This window comes from Aedes aegypti, chromosome 2 (assembly GCF_002204515.2).
Source record: "Aedes aegypti strain LVP_AGWG chromosome 2, AaegL5.0 Primary Assembly, whole genome shotgun sequence".
Lineage (NCBI taxonomy): Eukaryota > Metazoa > Arthropoda > Insecta > Diptera > Culicidae > Aedes > Aedes aegypti.
Window position 1 is genome coordinate 396545882 of NC_035108.1, and position 22304 is coordinate 396568185.

Sequence of the window (22304 nt, forward strand, 5' to 3'; positions counted from 1 at the left end):
AAATAAATACACCGTCATTCATCTTGTCTACAAGGAATGACAAGAAAATGGAAAACCAACTTTGAGGCGCCAGAAATAAATAGACTTCCACCCTGCTGGCATCACTTTGCGAGCTCAGACAAATCCAACGCAATGGTTCAGTCAGTGTCTCCAGTGAACAGGTTGAAGAAACGATGTAGATTATGTCGAGGTGGATCTCCTATCTTGGCAGTGATTGATTCCACTCGGTAACATGAACTTTGCGGAGCTTCTCTTATTTCCAATCCTTTATCAATCACGTAGTTATACCACTACTGGGCATGGAGGAAGCCTGGAGTGGCATTGTGACAAAGACGGCTATCGAACTACTGTAATTTAAACTTTTATACGAATCTACTATCTCGCCTGTAGGGACGTACGCTAGACGAATGATATAGCTTTTTGCGGTGTCGCTTCCTCCGACCCCATTTACTGGATTCGATGTTAGGTCAATGTTAAACACTCGCTATTTTTAGAGCCATTCATCAAACATTTGTTCTACTCCCTCCCCCACCGGAATAGGGTTGGAACTTCGAAGAGGCGGCTCATGTCCACATCGCAGCTAGTCGATTTTTTGAACAAAACGCAACGTGACCCCCGGCTGAATGAAATACTACATCCCTACGCAAACACGGCACGGGCCAGGGAGCTGATCCAAGAGTACGAGCCGAACAAGTTCAACGCTCAAAAGGGACAGCTTAGCTTTGATGGCTTTTTGAGGTGAGTAAGACGTTCCGTGGTGGGAAGCTGCGGGTAAGAAGGATGTAAATTAATGCTATGTTCCCGTCACTTCTGGCAGGTACTTAATGTCGGAGGATAACCCAATCATGGCCCCGAGCAAGCTGGACTTGTGCGATGACATGGATCAACCGCTGTCACACTACTTCATCAACTCGTCGCACAACACCTACCTAACGGGTCACCAAATCACGGGCAAAAGTTCGGTGGAAATATACCGACAGAGTTTGCTCGCCGGATGCAGGTTAGTGTTATATTGATCGTTGAAAAAGGTCATGAGTTTTTCATTAATTTGACATACTTGTATGTTAAGCATAATAGACCATTTGAGAATTTTGAAAAACGGGTATGTTGAAATGATGAACTTTATGGATGTTCAACTATATAAAATATATAAATTGAACAGCAAACGTTATCCACTCTAAAAAGTGTTGATTCATGGAGATCCAAGTATTCTTACTGTGTTTATTCAGAAGGGCATTGAAGGTAGTTTCAAACGCGTTCATTAGTGTGATCTTATGAAAATCATACGAGATTTTTGCCTCAGTGCAGATAATCAGAAGTCACATTATTTCATATACAATCAATGACAGAAATTAGTAACCAAATGCAGTTTTTCCATACTAAATGTCCTAGTTTTGGGATCTGGTTTTGTTCCTTCGACCTTGACGCTTGCTCCAGCGAAGCGGGCGATGAGGTCAGGATCAAACATATCGCGCGTCTTTCGAGTAAAGTGATAATGTGCCGCGTTCAACTAGTTCTTTTTGATCCTTCGACCTTGACGCTTGCTCCTGGGTAGTGCGTCAAGAAAACCCGAGCAGTCGTCAGTTTTTTTTCCCTCTCGGGTAACGTGCCTATTTTTTCTGAGTGCTTTTATATAGCCGAGCAAACAAGTGAAGCTGAAAGTGGATTGTGGCTGCTCAGTCAAGGATGACGAATCAATTGGTGAGCTCGTTTCATGCTACTATTTCTAATCGATAAAAATGTATGACTGCACATTTAATCGTTACAACGGTGGAACGTAAATATGATTTTTCAAAAAACTATGAATGGTTCGTCACTGTTAGTGTCGACATAAACTATTCATGAATTATTCATGTTTATTTTTTTTTTTCAAAACACCCCTTTCTTTTTACCTTTATTTTTGTAATTAAAAAAACTTTGAATGGTTCGACACTACAAGTGTAGACTTGCGAAAGGTTCACTTTATTCAACAAACTTTGCATGGTTTGCCACTGTAAGTGTCGGCATAAGAATAAGAATGTTCTATGCCAATCGAGTTTTTTTGTTTCTTTTCAAATAAGTAAAATTTAATAACACATGCTTTCGTCCTGACAGCTGTAGGAATGTTACATTTAGGTATTTGTTCAACAAATTTTGAATGGTTCGTCACCTCAAGTGTCGGCATAATTTTCCTCTACACAGAAATTGTTCATATCAAATGAAAATATTCTATTTACATATAAGCATGTATATATCTCACAAATAAGTATTTATCATGGTCTAATCGCTTATCAAAGTGAATCCTGTGACCCAACGATCCTCCCCATTCTCAAACATCCCTCCCATTAACCTTTGTGGAGATGCAAAGGCAAACACGGTCTCCAAGTAGCAAAGGTTACACACTAACATTCCTTCCTACAATCCCACCTGACTGCAAGGACGTGGCCGGCGCCGTTATTGACCCTGTATAAATAGAGGCACTGAATTATGCACACTGAAGATTATGGCCAATCCCAGCCGAACTTCTAGTTGATTCTTTGTGCATTATCACTGACTTCGGTTAATCACGGAATAGCAACCATTGATATGTGTAGTCAGTCTAAGCTAAGCTTACTAAATGTCCTAGTTTTGGGCTCTGTACCTTAGCTTATGTTATTCAGAATTGGCTGAAATTTTGAAGACGATCGACAATAACCTGTCTGCAGTAAATTCATTTAATTTAAAGTAATTTTTCCGGAGAATTTGATAGAATTTTAATTCAATAACGATTGAACGGTGGTGCTTGAATTGTTCGGCAAAGTTTATCACCTCCAGAAGTAACACAAATTTGCTATGAAGTAATTTCTCAAAAAAAAAAAATCCAACGTTTTTTTCAGCAATAATTTTGGCACACCTGAAGAAATTTATTGAAAATAATCAATAGGAATTTCCCTACAAACTCCTCTCGGTATTCTAAAAAACATTCTTTCAGTTTTGTACGTGGTATTATTTCAATACTTTTCTGTAAAAAGTGCATAACTGATTTGTGCAAAAAGCACATTGAATTAATTACCAATTTGTTTCAGGAAGATTATTTTTTCTATGAGTTCCTCCAAGAGTTTTGACTCTCCTTTGGTTCCATTGCGTATGACACAGGTGAAAAAAAAACTCAATTTCCGTATACAGCATTAGCGAGATGCTACTTGCGATATGCAATTGTGCGATAATCGGATGGTTAATGAAACTCTACAACATTTTTTTTATTACTAAACATTACACAAATAACATAATGTTTCCTTAAAAAAATTCTCCGAACAGGTTTCGAGAGACTATACCATAAATAACTCCATGAACTTTTAAAACTGCTATATAGCCTTAGACTCATAAAAAAATCACTTAAATATATCTCCAATTGTTTTGTAATTATCCTCCCGAATTCACAGTAGCTTGAATTCTTTCAAAAAATGCTAAGATTATCGGAGAATACCTACAGTAGTTATCCTAGAAATTTACCAAGGATTTGACCAGAAATTTCACTATAAAAAATTCAAAGCATTGCAGTTGGGAGATATTCTACTAGTCAATACACCCTATGAATTTCTTCAGGAATACTTTCTTGGATGCTCCCAAGAAATGTCATAGACGGTATCTCAAATATTCGGAATGTATTAGAGGATCACTTTTGTATATTTTTCCTAGAATTGCTTTTCGATTTTCTCTAAACACCAATTTTTAATTGCTGGAGGCCTAGGGCTGAAAATCTCCTTAATAAAGCTATAATAATAATAATTGCTGTAGGCCAGCAAAATTTTGCTAATTTCTGAGACTTCTTCAGATGTATTTCTGAAGGATTTTTAACCTTCCAGTCGTCGCGTTTACCACCGTCATAATCACCACGCTGCTGTTGTGAACGAAAAGCGAGCTTTTTTCACTACTGTTGTACAAAATACAACAGCGCGACGACTGAAGTGTTAAATAAAATAATAGAAATCCAAAACAAGCTTCTGAGAAAATTACACTAAGGATATTATAGGAATTTTGGTGATCTTAGACATATTCTTAGATTCCCAAAGTTCATGCTGTTGCTAATTATGAAATAAACCCAGATGATACTGATTTTTAATAATTAACCGCAAAATCGGTTCCTCGGAAACCCGGATAACCGGTTTGAAGCCGCCAAATAAATCAAAGAATGTGCAATTTTACCACAGAATACAATATTTCTCAAAATCACCTTCGAGGATTGCCTCAGACACCGATTCCTGTTCTCTTTTCAAAAACCGAACCGAAACCGATTCATCGAAAACCCAGATACCAATTCCAAAGTGGTCAAATATGTTCAGTATTCAGTCATAGAATGCAATCATTTTAAAAATCATGAAGTTTGATGTTTCTCATGGCAATATTTAGTCACCTTCAAAAAATGACCCCGGTACGGATTCCTCGGAAACACGGATATAATTTCAAAAGTGGGCAAATAGACCCCAGACGTTGCAGCTCATTCATATAAGGTAATATTTTTATAAAACACGATTTGTAATGTGTCGTGACAATATTTACTGATTTTTCAATAATTGACACCGAAACCGGTTCTGCGGAAATCCGGATACCGATTCCAAGGTGGCCAAAAGGGTTATGTACTATGCAGCTCATTGTCAGTTATAGAGAGCAACCATTTGAAAATTCTTGAAGAAACGCAAGTAACCTAACAGCACTTAAATTCACCCTGCGTGCCAATATACTGCCCATACTCGCATAACAATCCCATTTTCTATGGAATTTCCTGTATAGGGGCAGTATATAAGCCGTATAATGGCTTGTTTCGGCCAGGACGTCTTTCTCTACTTTGTGTTTAATTTTAACTTAGAACGGACAACGAATAATACGAACGACTTCGCACTTTACTGAATTACTGCCACCGAAAGGCAGCGTGCCTACTCGGTAAGGAAACGGGAGAAACTACAAATCTTACATTCTAATGGGTGTGCCTTATTTAGGCGCACAGTACGGTCAGATACAATAAGTACTTTATTGATTCATTAACCGCGCACTCTGACGTCAATAGTTTGGCGCGCTTTAAGATTGGCGCCAACTAAAGATGATGCACGCTACTGTTAGTGGAATATTCCACCGATCTGAACAATGCACGGTTGAAAAAAATGGAGTTTGACCAAAACAAGTTTTATCGCCTAAATCGATGATATATGTAATCTGAATATATTATTTGGGATTTTAATTGCTTCTGAAGGGATTATTCACATATTTCGTAACTTTTTTAAAATAGTTCTTTAAACTTTTCTTTATAAGAAACGCAATCAAACTTGACTGAAAACATAAATTTTGTTTGTATTTAAGCGAATTTTATCAAAATGTGTATGAACAGTGGATAAACATGTTTTATATGAACTTTGTATGAAAAATATCGTCAAAATATATGTGAAATATTGAATTATTCAAATAGCTCTAACGTGAAAATCAGCAATTTTCTGCAAAAAATTCCGGTTCAACGAATGATCGTGGCTTGCTTAGTTGGGTTCACTAATTCCCCAATTCGACTTGGATGCGATGTAATATGGTGATTCGAGGGTGCCTTCCTTCTACGAGTGGGCACTACCCAGTCAACATTTTGGCTGGTATATTTTTTGCTATACATCATTAAACATGAATCAAATCACTCGTATAAAATGCAAGAAAACGCTATATACACACCAAAGTGGAGGCCATATACGCACTTCCCACGACTTTTTCAGACTTTCCATAGTCAGCAATACGATGCCATAAAATTCCGATAAAATAAAAAAAAGTTTCCAGCGAGACTCGAACACCAGACCTTTGAATCCCTAATTCAGTACCATACCACTACACCACAGACTGCTTCATGAACGAGGAGTGATTATTTACCAATATGAAAGGAAGTTTGCTCTACAACACACACGCTTTGTTGTTCTTTGAAGCCCACCGCCAGAAGATACCAACCTCGGGTGGCAAATTTTTCTAAGTTATTGCGATTTCATTTGATGCTAGTCTGCATTGATATATGATCTGTCAGTTTATACAACTTGACGCGATTCTAGATTATACTATTTACGGCATGGTTTGTTGTCAATAAAGTTTGTCGACAATGAATCGTAGTGAGGAATTATATACAATTTGTGTTAACATTTATTCGTTTTGATTTGGCATATTGTGCGATTCTGATTTTTGACGTATGAATATGAGATTTTTGGCACACATTCTTATACGATATGTGGTTTACTGGGTACGGCCCGAACGGTGGACGCTGGGGTCCGATCTGCGCCGTACGTGGTATTTGCCAATTGGAGTCGTTGTTAACGAAAAGAAACCAGGTAAAGTCAAAATTATCTGGGACGCTGCAGCGAAAGTGGACGGTATATCGCTAAACACAATGTTGCTCAAGAGACCAGACCTTCTAACACCATTGGTATCCGTGATGTTTCCATATCGGGAACGTCAAGTTGCAGTGTCCGCAGACATAAAAGAAATGTTCCCGCAAATCATGATACGCCAACAGGATCGAAGCGCCTTGCTGTTCCCATACAGAGATTCTCCAGGTCTACCGATGACCACCATGGTATCGGATGTGGCAATATTCGGGGCCGCTTGTTCTCCAGCGCACTCGCAATACCTTAAAAAGTCAAACGCGACCGAGCAAGAAGCGGAACTTCCACGAGGAGCAGCAGTGGTGAAGAAGCGGCATTATGTGGACGATTACGTAGATAGTTTTGACACCTCGGAGGAAGCTGTTGAAGTTGCGAAGGAAGTGATTGAAGTCCACAAACGAGCTGACTTCCATATTCGCAATTGGATGTCGAGTGTCGGAAGTGTACTAGAGAAGTTAGCTGAATCAAATGCTAAACCATCGAAAGCCATGTTGCCGGAGAAAGAAATCGGAGTTGAGCGAGTGTTGGAAATGGCGTGGATTCAAGACGAAGACGTTTTTGCCTTTTAGTTGCAACTTTGCGAGAAGGTGCGTTGTCTGTTGCAAGACACTAAAACTCCCACTAACAGAGAAATGCTTCGACTAGTGATGAGCATCTATGATCCGCTAGGGCTAGTGGCATCTTTCGTAATCCACGGCAAAATTCTTATACAAGACGTATGGCGAACTGAAACGGATTGGGATAGCCATATTCCGGAGGAAATAGCAGCTCGTTGGGCGGAATGGATTGCAGTGCTCAACAAAATGAACGGATTGCGTATTCCCCGCTGTTAAATTCCGGGATATGATCCGGAAAGCTTCAAAACCCTACAGCTACACGTATTCATGGACGCAAGTGCACAGGCTTTCTCAGCGGTAGCTTATTTGCGGATCATCGATCAAGGGCAAATCAGGGTGGCACTGGTTTCGTCGAAAACGAAGGTCGCACCACTTCGAGGTCTTTCGATACCACAACTTGAGTTGATGGTGGCATTACTGGGCGCTCGTTTACGGAAGACTATAGAAGAGAACCATTCATTGAAGATCCGGAAAACTTATTTTTGAAGTGATTCCCGTTGGTATCGCCAGTTTGTCGCATTCAGAGTCGATGAGATACTGAACCTTTCCGGCATTGATGAATGGCGGTGGATTTCGACGAAAGTTAACGTGGCAGACGAAGCAACTAAATGGGGAAAAGGTCCTTCCTGTAATGTACAAAGTCGTTGGTTTCAGGGGCCGGAATTTCTCTACGCTACGAAACCGATTGGTTGCCGGCTCTAGACGAAGGTGTAGATGAAAGCGATAAAGAATTACGAGAAGCGTACGTTTGTAGTCATCTAGTTCGAGAATCATTGGTGGATGTCGAAAGGTTTTCTCGGTTTGAAAGATTGCTGTGAACTTTCGGTTGCTTGGGTAGCTGTCTTGTGAAGCAATCACCATTTGCCGATGAATACGGCGTGTTGCGGGTAGGCAGAAGAGCTGCAGAAGCTCAGGTACTTGCCTACAATGCGAAGATTCCAATAATACTGCCGAGAATGCATCGAATTACGGAGCTGCTCTTAGACTTTTATCACCGGAAGTACGATCATGCAAATGATGAAACAATTGTCAACGAGGTTCATCAGAAATTTCACATGGCACGCTTACGAGTGGAAATTCGCTTAACGCTGCATGTGGTGCCGCGTTTATAAGGGGACACCATTCGCTCCAAAAATGGGACAGCTTCCGGCGATACGTTTAGAGCCCTGCGTACGTCCGTTTACCTACGTGGGAGTAGACATCTTCGGGCCGTATTTTGTGAAGGTCGGGCGGAGTGCAGCAAAGCGATGGGTTTGCCTTTTTACCTGCCTGACGATCAGGGCTGTCCACCTCGAAGTAGTTACGAGCTTGTCTACCGATGCATGTGAGAAGGCGATTAGAAGATTCGTAGGCCGGCACGAGTCCCAACAAGAAATTTACTCGGACAACGGGACAAACTTTGTAGGAGCCAGTCGGGAGTTGCAGGATGAAATCGGAAGGATTTACACAGATTTGGGTAGTACCTTCACAAATGCTCAAACCCAGTGGCGTTTCAACCCGCCTGCAGCTCCTCATATGGGGGGTTGCTAAGAAAGAATGGTTCGTGCCGTAAAGTCGGCACTTATGAACTATCTACAGGTTACATTAAAACTTATAAAATACTGTTGTTGACCATATAAAAGGGTAGTACGGAGACTGAAATGTAAGTTGAAATGAATTTGTACACAAAACCTATCCTAAAATAAACCGTATAAAAATAAACTCCAATTAACTCTATCGCAACAAAGATACTCTTCCTTTTCTTTCTGGCGTCACGTCCCAACTGAGACAGTCCCTGCTTCTCATCTTAGTATTCTTATGAGCACTTTCACAGTTAATAACTTAGAGCTTTCTTTGCCAATTGACTAGTTTTGTATGTGGCAAGCACGAAAATATTCTATACCCTGGGAAGTCGAGAAAATTTTTAAAGCCTTGCTGAATAGCGTCTTTACTGCTACGGCTAATTGGGTCACTTACTAACGGTATTAATCTTATTCCCTTAGATAGCCTAGCTGTACGAAATCTTCAAATAATCCGTAACAATAGGGAATCAAAATCAATGGTTGCTCCAATGCAAAATCGCTGGTTCGCCGCCAATCCAATCGTCAGTCTTTTAAAAGTCGTTAAATTTACCTGTAACTCAGCCTATAAATTGAAGCATGTCGCGTCTTGAATTTTACTTTGCCCACTGTGGAAGGAAGAAGAATTTTCGGAGTCCAAAACATGGGTTTCGGAAAGATGATCACTTTCGCATGAAATTCGCGAATGAAATTTGAAGACCGCTTGCACAGCATCCCGTATGGGTGCCCTCGGAGATCACTAAAACAGATGGAATCACAATTCGATCTCGTTTTGATCGATTAACGATACTCCTACAATACTACCGAATCAGAACCTAGAAAAAGACTTATTTTTTTCTCTGTTGTTGAGGATAAATGTTAGTGCCACGTCAGAATCTGATGATGATAGTAATTAGTGGTCAAAATATAAGGGGTCTCTAAAGGAATTAAAATTAAAAATATAAATAATTATATTATTTTCATCTATTACCACGTAAGGAACTTATAATATCAACTCAACGTAATAAATAGTAACAGTTATTATAGTTTTATTGGAATTCATTGATTCAGTTTTGATTTAAAAATATATTTTTTGTATCTTTTCATTGCAGGTGTGTCGAGTTGGATTTCTGGAACGGTCGCACCGAGGAGCCCATTATCGTTCATGGATACACCTTTGTCCCAGAAATTTGCGCAAAAAACGTACTAGAAGCAATAGCTGAAACAGCATTTAAAACATCCGAATTTCCTGTGATACTAAGTTTTGAAAACCACTGTAACCCGAGGCAGCAGGTAAGTCAGATATAGCCAACTATGCGTCTCCATTGTTCAGTTACCCAACTGAAGGGACGAGATTCACACTAATCACTTCTTTCTTTTACCCATCAATGCAGGCAAAGATAGCTAACTACTGTCGTGATATTTTTGGAGATATGTTACTAGATAGGCCCCTAGATTCCCATCCCCTCGAGCCGGCCATGGATTTGCCCTCGCCGGCTGCACTGAAGCGCAAAATCATCATTAAGAATAAGAAAAAGCACCACCATCATCACCATCACCACAAAAAGGGCACCGTCACAGGTTCCTCGGCGGCAGCGGCGGTGATAGCATCCAATGCAGTGAATAGCAGCAATATAACGACCACGGCCGGAACCATCATCGCTGGGACCGCCACCATGGGCGCCAATAATAATGTCAGCAATAACGTAAACGCAAACACCACTTCCGCTACGCTGATGGCAACCGCGGCGGCCGGAACGGCAACAATCATCTCCACCAGCACCGGTAATAGTGGCAGTACCGGTGCAACACCAGCTGTACCAGGTGAGTAAGGAAAGCAAGGGTAATATGCGCCCCTTAAAGCAAAACACAATTTTAAGAGTAAATTTCGTCTAAAGCGTTATTTCGATTGGGTTCACAGGAAAGTCGTATAAATAACCTCACAATCACTTAAAAACGGTCATTGGGTTTAGTGTCATATCTAAGAAACTAAATTTAAAAGAAATGAAACCATAATCAACAGTTTTCAGAACAGCGGGGTATAACTCGCACGCCATAACAGAGTTCCAAGCGTTTTGTTTTTTGTGGGAAAGTCCAGTATTCTTGTATATGCGACAGATGTCTTGTTTGAGTTACGGTTTTTGCAACATAATTTGAATTTCTAAGCAACCATTAAGTATGGCGCATTTTGCACCAGGTCATTTTCTTCCAAGGTTGCGAAAATTGTTTTGATTTTTTTATAATTTATTGATGTGGAAATATAAGATGTTCTTCAGTGGGTGGCGTTAAAAAATCAAAAAACCTTCCATGTTGAAGATATTGCGGTGACGCGCTCTACCCCGACGGCGCATTTTACGCCTAGTTCCCCTACGTGCGTCAATCATTAGGGTGGGAAACCGACCGACCACGATCGTTACATTCCCATTGCCAGTGATTTCCATCCCTAACGTACTAGTTGGGCCAGCTTCGCTATGGTCTTGGGTTGAATGCGCATTATTTTAATGAGCGGAAAAATTGAGTTCCACCAAATTATCTCGACGCAGTTCAGCATGTAAACACTTCAATGAGCCTGCTGTAATGTAGTGGTTGAGGGTTGCAAAAAACGTCTCCCGCTTGCCTAAATTGTGGGGCAAGGGAAAATATTGTCGTTTTTTAATAATTAATTAAAGAAGTAACTGCTATATTTACGATTTGTATTAACTTTTACATTTGTTAAGGAATCCCAATAAACAATAACATAAGTAATATGTTAACACTTGAAAATTTGTTGAACATTTTATTTAAGTCAATTCTTTATTCTTCAGTACAGTTATGTTTGTCAAAGCAGTCGACAACATTGAAATTACGTCATTTTCAATGTTTCTTCTTACATCAAGTTAATGTTGATGTTTTGTAAAAATTTCTACCTACAACCCGACATTTATTTTAAGGGAAGTTGGAAGTCACGTCAGATAAATCCTCGGAAAAATCATTCCTCGGATGGATTCCTCCAATAAATTATTTAAAACCACATTTTTCTATACTTTACATCGACATCCCACAGGATTTTCGTGCTGTTTCTTAGAATGGAAATTTTCAATCTACGTCTTCCTTTCAATCGGTTTATCGATGTGGATACTGTAATATCGTAACATTTGGCGGTTTGTAACATTCAACGATATCAAAATCAATAAAGGAAATCAATTTGATTAAATTTTAAATGCTACAAGTGTTCATGTACGCGCTTTTATCCAGTTTAAACAATCCAAACCAACCTACCTGAAAAATGCGTAGATAGAAGGCTTTTTACATGAAAATTTGATGTAATTGATTTATCACATTTGATTAGCATAGTTTAATCTCCTATAACATAAAACGACCTACTTATCATGAACTGCAATTATAGGGTTTCCAAAATTTTCCTAAATAAACTGAAAAACTGGATGATTTTACTCAATATGAGAAACATGCATGAAATTTTTACCAAATGTTCATCATAATGAGGCTGATGAATGATATCCAAAAATGATTTACAGAGCATCCTACACAAAAGTGTATAATGATCTACGTTGAGATGAGTATCGTACGTATCACTTTATTCGCACAAAATGTCACGTGCTCGAACCACAACCTCAGACCAATCTCAAAGCTCACTACATTTTTCAAAGGTGCTGGGAAACAACATCATCAAGATTGTATCTCTCGGTTGCTCGTTTCCTAATCTTTTTTTTTATGTGGCCAAGCGAGCGTTTACCCAACCCAACCTTTCTGTTGTTAGTGCATTAAATATCCCACGGCACTTTGACTGCGATAGCATAGGTATCTGCTATACACGGAAAGCTTATAAACTTTTCCATCTCTCTTCCTGTTTCTCTTTTGGCGGCGTGTTTCACTGTTTATTCTTGTTCTTTTTCTCTTTCTGGACCACCTTCTCATTCACATATGCAGCAGGTGCAAGCTTACAGCAGCAGCAGCAACAACAGCTACAATCTCAGTTACCAATTCAGGAGGAAAGTTCCACCGCTCTCGAAACCACAACCACCACCACACCGAGCACCAACTTCAACAATGGCATCAACAGCAGCAACAACAGCACTCTCATTACCACCGGCACCAGTACTACATCACCCACTTCCACCCTCACCTCCAACGTTGTCAACACGCCACAAGCGATAGCAACTGGTAATGGCGACGTGACGCACCATGCACCCCCATTACAGGTAGTTGTCTCTTGATGTCCTTTTCCTATTGCTGTGCATTTATCAATTCGATAGTGATATTTGGCTTGTATGCCGGCATATTTCTCGCATAACTTGTGATCTCGCCCTTAAAGTCATTGGTAACTGAGTGAGTAGCTCCTTGTTTCTGAGCAAATGAATGAACCAGGTTGAAAACTATTACCTCTGGAAGATAGAGGAGGATCTTATCTTCATCGTAGCATTGTTGAATAACGTTTAAATCCATTCGTTTGCTCGGTAACAACAAGCTACACACTCGGTTACCAATGGCTTTTAGGGCGAGATCACAGGTTATGCGAGATTTGATCTTTCCTGCTACTAAGCATTATCAATAGGGCGATATTCAAAGCTGAAAAAGCAATAGATGGCTCTTTTTCAGTGGTAGTAAAAACCAAATCCTGATGCATAGAAAGCACCATGGAACTTGAACTAAACACAAAAATATATGTATTCACATTACTCTTGATTTCTAACCACTACTTTTTCGATCTAGTTTCCTAATTGCTTGTAATCCACGTTTTTTCCATTATTTCCTATACGTTTTGACAGTTCACGACTACCATTCTTCCATGCGCTTGTGTTGGAAGTTTAATAAATTTAAGAATCCAGCGTAGCGCGATCAGTGAGTGGAATACAAACATCAGTGTCGCCGGTCAGCGGCCAGTGTGAGAAACTGAATGTTCGAAAGGTTGTTGCCTGTACTTTTTGCCGCTGGCACCAACTGTTAGCGTTTAAGGTGATTATAAAATGAAGCCAAACTTCGAATTTTCAAACGCACAAGACTGGAGAATCTGACTACAGTTCGTATTGAAAATTACTTGCTTGCTGGTGGTGACCAATGGGATAAATTTTCAACGCGGAGCGCTGTTTGGTTCTCAAGTATTGTGCTCTTGAAAATTCAAGGTGTGGCTTCGTTCTATAATCACCTTAAGAACGAAATAAACAGTCGTTGCCCTGTTGAAAACCGAGCATTGCACAGTGGTCCAGGAATCAGTTTTACGCGGAAAGATGCATTTTGAGCTTTAGAATGAAACATTAGACAAAAACAGTCTTCTTTAAAGTTGATTGTATTAGTTAAGCCCTTTGTTTGGTGTTATTGAAAATTAGGGTGGACCACATTTTCATAGAAATTGTGTAACTAACTTTCTTATTTGTAGAAATTATATTATACATGCTTCAGCAAAGTTGTAGACCATTCAATTTCAAGCAACTTTGCCAAAAAAGTTTTTTGTATCTCTTAAATTGACCGATTTGGAGCTTTTTTCCTGCAGTGACATAGGGTGGTCCGAACAAAACTGGTTTTCTGGCTCTAGAGTTTTCAATTCAACTTTCTCATCAAAGTAGTCTATGAAACACTTTTAGAGCTTTAAAAAATGCGTAATTTGGTGAGTGAAGAAACTCGCTATCTCCTTCCGTTTAGGAGTTATTGTTGTTTTTTTTTCTCAAAAACATGCCTACTTTGATTGTGAATATCTCTGATTGGGGCAAACATAAAAAATATCTTATGACGGCATTCAAAAGACAAAATAAAATTGTATATTATATCAAAAAATTACAGATGTGTTATTTTTGTAACTCTAATAAAATGCCTTGAACAAAGGACTTTAAGCAGAAAAACTTTAATAACTTTTGAACTAAAATAGATATCATCAATATTTTTGCATGAAAATTTGCGTTTTGTTAAGTTCTTAAAGTCGTTCATAGACCGCTTTGACGGTCGTTCATAGACCGTTTTGTCTAATGTTTCATTCTAAAGCTCAAAATGCATCTTTCCGCGTAAAACTGATTCCTGGACCATAGCATTGGTATAAAAATATTTCAGATTTTGTTCGAGGTATTGAACTCTTATTTTCTTTTTACCAAATAAAAAAAATTCGAACTCCTGAAAATTTGAAAATTGTTCAGTCAATGACACAGTCATTCATTATTGTGTAAAAGTTTGAGTTAACCACTCAGTATAGTGTATGCATCGTTAGACTGTTGCAAGTTTTGAAGCATTGACTCCTCTATGCTTTAACGATGTGAGGTATGATAAACACCATCCTCCCAAAGACTGAAAAGATGTGAAAGAAGTTTGCCTGTGCACACGCCTCTTTAAGGTTGTGTGGAAATTTGTATGGACAAGTTTAACTTTCTCAACAATCTAACTTTACATTATGATATTTGTAGAAAAGTTGACAAAAGTCAATTAAATTCTTCCAGCTACAACTTTGTTGAAGACCACATTTCAATAGAAAATCTGACTAACTAATTATTATTGAATTGAAAGTCTAAATCTTATTGAGGTTGTCATTTAACCCGACCGAACCCGTCGGGTCGGGTCGGCTTTCGGGTTCGCAAACCCGATACCCGACCGTCTCTAAGCAACACTGATTTATGCTAAACTTCTCACCAGAAACTCCCATGGAACTTGCCGAGCACATGATTTTGCATATTTAAAGCAAATCCCCTTCACAATTATACATAGAAAATTTTTCCTAGCGTCCGACCAAGATGTGGTCTTTGACAAAGTTGTAACTAGGAAGATTTCACGATGAAGAGTTGAAAGGCTAAAAACAAATGTAATTTTCCAAGAAAATAAACTTTGAATAGCCAAACTTCTTCGTAATCATTTCAAACTATGGGATCATGATACTAACCATATTTAACATCGTTCAACCATAGAGGAGCCAAAACTTTAAATTTTGCGTCAATCAATCAATGCTGTAAAACTGACAAATTTAGCTTAAACTTTAAGCGGACTACTCTTTTCGAAAAATTCTCATTATTATCACCAAAATTATTACCAGTCACGCTACTAAGAGAAATAAAAACCCCGTAGACGACGCACTACCCACTAAAGTTTCATCATTTGTTGAGTACTTAATTTATACACTGATAAAAAAATCACTTCAGATGATATACACTGAGATCACATTTTATTTATTGTCGAAATTGAAAACTGTCTAAGAAAGTATTGTAGGCGACATCATTAAATGAAATTTTAAATTTGTCGAAGATGGAAAAGCTCTATCTCTTACTCTGACGAAGATAGAGGGTAAAAATCATGTTTTCTCCATAACTTCCAAATTTGGATTTCTACATTTTTACAATGTTTTACAATTTTTAAATTTTTCCGAAGACACTGAAGTGCTAGATTTTCATTTTCATTTTTTAAAGAATATTAGTATGACACTTTATGTTAGAGCTATTTTCATTGGAATCGAGAACATTTCAGACTTAACATCTTCTCTTCTTCTTGTCATTAACGTCCCCACTGGGACAGAGCCGGCTACTCAGCTTAGTGTTCTTATGAGCACTTCCACAGTTATTAACTGAGAGCTTTCTTTGCCAAAGTTGCCATTTTCGCATTCGTATATCGTGTGGCAGGTACGATGATACTCTATGCCCAGGGAAGTCAAAAAAATTTCCATAACGAAAAGATCCTGGACCGACCGGGAATCGAACCCAGACACCTTCAGCATGGCTTTGCTTTGTAGCCGCGGACTCTAACCACTCGGCTAAGGAAGGCCCCTTGAGACTTAACATACGAATATTAAAAATTAATGCAACTTTAGCTATTTTGAAACGTTTACGAACAATCTGTTCTACAATCACTATTTGATGTAGTTTTGAATAGTTCGTCACTTATATTTGATATAATATAATATAATAATATAATATAATATAATAGAACTTGAATATGGTCTCAAATCTCCTAACGAAAACCATTTTCACAAATTGGTCCATTTTTGTAATCTAAGTCAGAAATTTCCATGTAATGAATTTTGATATTTTCAGCACTCACTCATCATCTTAGTTTCTTAATGTTAGATTAGATTTCATTAAAATATCAAAATCTATTAAATTTTAGAAACCCATTTGATTGTTGGCATACGTGGCACCAAAAATGACCAAAATCGAGCATATGTGATCAAAAACGAACGGTTTCGTATTACTAAATTCAAACCATATATAAAATAGACCGTGCAAATCGAATGAACACTGTATTCATCCCTTTTTTAATTTACAATTTCATGAAATTCGCTACAGGACACTTAACAATTGCATTTAAGTATTCTTCAACAAAAAAAAAAATAAAAAATAAAAAATGAACAATAAATGAAAACACAAAAATTGAAAACAGGATTTTTTCGTAATGTTTGTTCTGGTGTTCGTCCTGAAATAACAGCACAAATTACTACCGGAATTGCTTCAAACAGTGCTATATGATTTCTTCTTTTTTCATAAAAATCCTTAAACATTAAAGATTTCTTCAGAAGTTTTTCCAGCAATTGAAGTTATTGATTCCTGTAGGTGACTTGTAAGAATTTCTTAAGCAAACGATTAGAATGAAACGAGCAAACTACAAATGTGTAAATGTGATATAAAAAAAACAATTTACACCGTCTTCAGCCCAAGGCTGCACAGACTGAACAATCACGGCAATATTAGGCAACGGACAACACGGAACAGCCCAGTGATGAATTTTCGTTTGACGGAAAGTTTATACCGACTGGAGCGGGAATCGAACCCACGATTCGTGGCACTCAGAATACGCCTAAACGGCTGACGCCGCTAATCGCACGGCCACGAAGCCCACATATATAATGAACATTATTGAAGCGTGGCATATTATGGGTATTTACATGTAAACTTTATTGACCTGTAAAGTAAACTTCAATGATATGTCATGTAATCCAACAGGAGTCTGTGAGATTACGTGACATATAACATAAATTTATATTATTTGTTTTGACTTCAGGTTTACATCGCATTATATATGACGCATATATGATAGTTTACATGACGTGTAATCTTCATTATTCTTACGGTGTAGTTATTTGAAGAATTGTTTTAAAAATCGCTTAGGAGTGGCAGGAACAAATACTGAGAAAATACTTGAAATTATATCTTGATATGAATTATAGAGCTGTCTTGGTAGAAGCCTATAAAATTTACTCTTGAAAATCCCTAAATAAATTTCTGGAGAAACCTCGATAGGATTTCATAGAATAATTTGAGAGGGATTTCCTGAATATATTATTAGATAATATTGTGGCCGATCTTTTTAAGGATTTGTTGGAGGAATTTCCACGTAGAAGTAATGAACAAACCGTGATATTCACTCGACTAAGATATAAAATAAAACAAGAGCAAATTTTCAAAATAACAAATATATTGCGCTGGAGGCATGGTCTAATCGCTTATCAAAGTGAATTCAACGATCATCCCCATTCTCAAACATCCCTCCCAGTAATCTTTGTGGAGAGGCAGATGTAAACACGGTCTTCAAATAGCAAAGATTACACACTAACATTCCCAATCCCACCTGACTACAAGGACGTGGCCGGCGCCGTTATTGACGCTGTTTAAATAGAGGCACTGAATTATGCACACTGAAGAATATTATGACCAATCCCAGCCAAACTTCTAGTTGATTCTTTGTGCATCTTCACTGACTTCGGTCAATCACGGAATATCAACCATTGATAGGTATGTGCAGTCAGTCTAAGGGGCCATCCATTTATTACGTAAGGGTTTATGGTGGGATGGGGGGTTAGAGATTTCTTACGCGCTATACAATTTATTTTTTATTTTCATACAAAAAATCTTATCATAAGGGGAGGGGGGTTGAAAAATCTCAAAAATTGCCTTACGTAATGAATTGACCGCCCCTAAGCTAAAGCAAGAAAAATATTTGCTCTGGAGGCAGTTTGATGTCTTTCACTTCTTTCGGTCCATTTTCGTAACTGTATGAATACTAAATATCAAAAGATGAAAAAAGTTCCACAAACCTTGACCAAATGTTAACGCTCTCATTTTTCCATTGTCTTTTAACCCGCATGGCATGCACAACCCATCAAAAAAACTTACGTCAACGAGCAGCAAATACGGCAGAGTTCAAAGGAGAGCACCGGTTCGTCGATCGACGATGACACGGATAGTTCCAGCGACGACGAGGAATCGATGCCGGGTGCGCAAGCCGGGCCAATTGGATCCACCGAGGCCGACAAAGTGCCGCAAACCAAAGAGACTGAAGCGGGTGCGGAAATTTCCGCTCTCGTCAACTATGTTCAACCTGTACATTTTAGTAGTTTTGAAAATTCCGAAAGTAAGTTCCGTTGGAAGACGAGTGTATAGGGTAGGGTTTATAGCCACGACCGACATCATTATCACACCCTCTGACCTTGCCTGGCTAGAACACTTTCTCCAGTTAAATGGTGTTTTATGAGTCTAGCTACCCGAGCAGAATCTGATTTCTAAAGCTTTTTTTTAATAACATATTGATAACAATTTTTGAAAACCATTTCTAGATCTGAATCTTACTCAAAGTTTGATATAATTTTGGAGTTCCAATTATTCCAAATTAAACTTTATTTGTTCATTAAATCTCACAGAAATGCATAATAATAAGGCACAGTTAAATTTCTATGAGTTGATATCTTAAGACTCGATATCGACCTATGAAACCCAAATATCTTGAACACTACTATCTTAATACCATAATGGTCTCCTCAAACCGATTCCAATGATAACTAGATATTTTCATAAGTCGAGTTTGTTTTTCAATGTCGAGTCATGGAAATTCAATTGTATAAATGCATTCTTTGGCATGTTTCTCTCTTTTACTATTAGCCCAAGAAAATTCCCTCAAATCAACACCATTTATAAGAGCAATATTACAAGTAGAATTTTTCAACATTCAATTTCTAACTGAGAAGTTATTTAGATGTTAATCCTTTATTATGTATACAACTTGTTTCCGACCTTCACATTTTATTGAGCTTTAATCGATTTTGATTAATCGTTTTTTTTATTCGTGATGATATGAATACAAACATTTTTAAATGCTTCGATATTGGAGGACTAAATCTTGATATTTTCTAAAACAAATTCAATCATAAATTGCGTAACAAGATATTGTGAATCCTTTTTATCATTTAAACATCATAATAATTACTATTGATTTCATTTTCGTATTGTCGTAATTTAAAAATTAACTAAAAGTTCACTTATTTTGACGATACACATAAAACAAATCGGATCTGATATAGTGTTGTCAAAATCTGTTTTTTTGATCTCATGTTTGGTTCTGTCCAAATTAGTTTTCAACTAGTTCTCTTTTCCTGCTCGGGTTGAAGGCATCCGTCTGAGCACGAACGGTTGATACCGCCTGGAAGAAGCTCTACCAATGTAATTAGTTTTTATGCTCTAATAATTCTCGTTCCGTTTGAATCTTCTTCCTTTTATACGTTTTTTAACTGTGATGACGACGATGATGATGATAACGATGCTGATGATGGTCAACATCGGCAGAAAAGGCACGATACTACGAGATGTCTTCGTTCGACGAGAAACAGGCTACCACGTTGCTGAAGGAACGACCAATTGAATTTGTTAACTACAACAAGCACCAGTTGTCACGTGTCTATCCCGCAGGAACGCGCTTCGATAGCTCCAATTTTATGCCACAGGTAGGTATGCACACAAAATAAGCAAATGTAATAAAAAGTAAACCAAAGGACCAAGCTGGAAAATGCGACTGCTGGTCGTTATTAAAAATAATGATGTTTGATTCGCGGGGAATCAAATTAGGAGTGGGAACGTTTTTTTTTCGCCTTGTCTTATAAGGTCAATTGCAGATTTTTTAACTCAATTACTTTATGAATCACAAATGACTACGTTCAATCTTTATCAATTTAAGATTTCTTTCTCACCAGGCCCGGTCCTCATCCAGCTGCTTTTAATCATCATAAACGTTTAACTTTCTTAAGATGAATACAAAATGAGGCCACAGTCATATACATATGTATTACATATTATGTTACCAGAAGGGGGTGGGGCTATGCTTTTCCTCTTGGCCGATCGATAAACATTTCCAAATCAACTAAGAAACTGGTACTGAGAAATGTCATAAGGTAGAAGCATCGGTTTTGGCCATACACCAGTTGTAGCCATAGTGGATTATACATCGTTTTGCATACGTAATCAGCATGAAACACTTTTGTGTTCAGTAGATCACACTTACATGATAGAGCTACATTCATTTACTCGTCCAAATTGATACAAAACAGAACGAAAACAATCAATTTTCCTTACAATTTTATCTCTCATACACCTAATTTGACCAGGGTACTACTAATTTGAGCACCTTCATAAGAAATCAATGTGACTGGCCAAATTAGTAATCGAAGTTAAGTCTCTGGTCCAAAACTGGTTCTGGTGGCCTATATTAACCAACGATATTTTCGAAGCGAAACGATGATTTTAGCTCAGTTCCGATATTTTACACACATAATATGGATTGAAAGCTGGCATTTGACATATTTGTAGTATAAATACGGCTTCCCGCATAATTTTTATTGGCATTTTATCATAGCCTGGCCAAAACCGGAGATTTAACTCTATACCTATTTTAAGATCGTTTTGATCTCCATAAAAAAATTGCACAATGTCAAAATTCTTGAAGAACTCTCGGATCACTATAAAATCTGAGGAATTTCCAAAGATCTTCATTTAAATGTTTTGTTAATCATCGATATCATTTAAATGATTTGTCAATCATCTGGAACAAATCTCCCAAAAATTGTCATGGAAAAATTCCTTGATTCGTTCCCCTAAGCCTACATCGATACCTTGATGGCTACAGCGTAGCGTCACGCAATTGTCGGGCGTATTGTAGAGCCCCATCTTCGTCGGTCTTGTGCGAAACTTCTACAGTTGCCCAGAACGTTTAGGGTGTACAGTAGACTGATGCAAATTCTGAAGTTTTTGCTCCCATATGCTTAAACGGTGTCAATTATGATGAAAATCATTCTCCCAAAATTTGAAGTGATATGGAAGAAATTTGTTTGCGCACACGCCGTTTGAAGTTTATATGGAAAAGTCAAACTTTTGTGCTCAGTCCTCTAACTGCTCGTAATAATAACCTATGGAAAAGTGAACAAACTCAACTCATGTGAAATCTTCCCAGCTACAACTTTGCTGAAGACTACATTTTGATTGAACGTAAGGATAATTTGTTATTATTGATAACAAAGTCTAAATCCTCCTGAGATGATCATTCAATTACTTTTAGAGCACGCTGCTTTTTTGCTGTAGAACATAGTAGCCTGGATTACTTTGATCTATTCTACCCGCCAGAAGCACCACTGTTGCCTGCCGATCAGTTGGTTAAGCATGCAAACCCAGATTATGATTAAGAATAGCAATTTATCCTTAAGTCCTATCAAAATGTGGTCTTCGGCAAAGTTGTAGCTGAACGGATTTCACATGAGTAAAATGTGTTCACTTTTCCATAATATATTATGACGTAGAAATAGAGGGCTAAACACAAAAAGTTCTCTGCTGAATATTATTTTCGCAATTCTTTCTTCTGACATTCGCAATAAGTGACCATCCCACTGAAGTCTGCCGTATTTTACACGCTTGATTATATTCGCATCTTTGTACACTTGATACTACTCGTGATTCATGCGTCTGCGCCACACACCAATTTCGAGTTTCCCACCGAGTATTGTCCGCAGCACTTTATGCTCGAAAACACCGAGAGCTTTCCGGTCTGACTTTTTCAACGTCCACGCTTCGTGC

General features: G+C 38.1%; 1 protein-coding gene across 5 annotated transcripts in view; it reads left to right on the plus strand.

Moving 5' to 3' along the window:
- Positions 1-22304, plus strand: part of LOC5572902 (1-phosphatidylinositol 4,5-bisphosphate phosphodiesterase classes I and II) — a 235407-nt gene that overhangs the window by 207984 nt on the left and 5119 nt on the right. For all 5 annotated transcript variants that reach the window (XM_021847049.1, XM_021847048.1, XM_021847052.1 and 2 more), the window contains exons 8-14: positions 541-738; positions 818-1000; positions 9627-9807; positions 9909-10338; positions 12442-12713; positions 18600-18825; positions 20031-20188. In XM_021847049.1, coding sequence (XP_021702741.1) covers positions 541-738; positions 818-1000; positions 9627-9807; positions 9909-10338; positions 12442-12713; positions 18600-18825; positions 20031-20188 — 1648 coding nt within the window. The remainder of the gene's footprint in view (positions 1-540; positions 739-817; positions 1001-9626; positions 9808-9908; positions 10339-12441; positions 12714-18599; positions 18826-20030; positions 20189-22304) is intronic.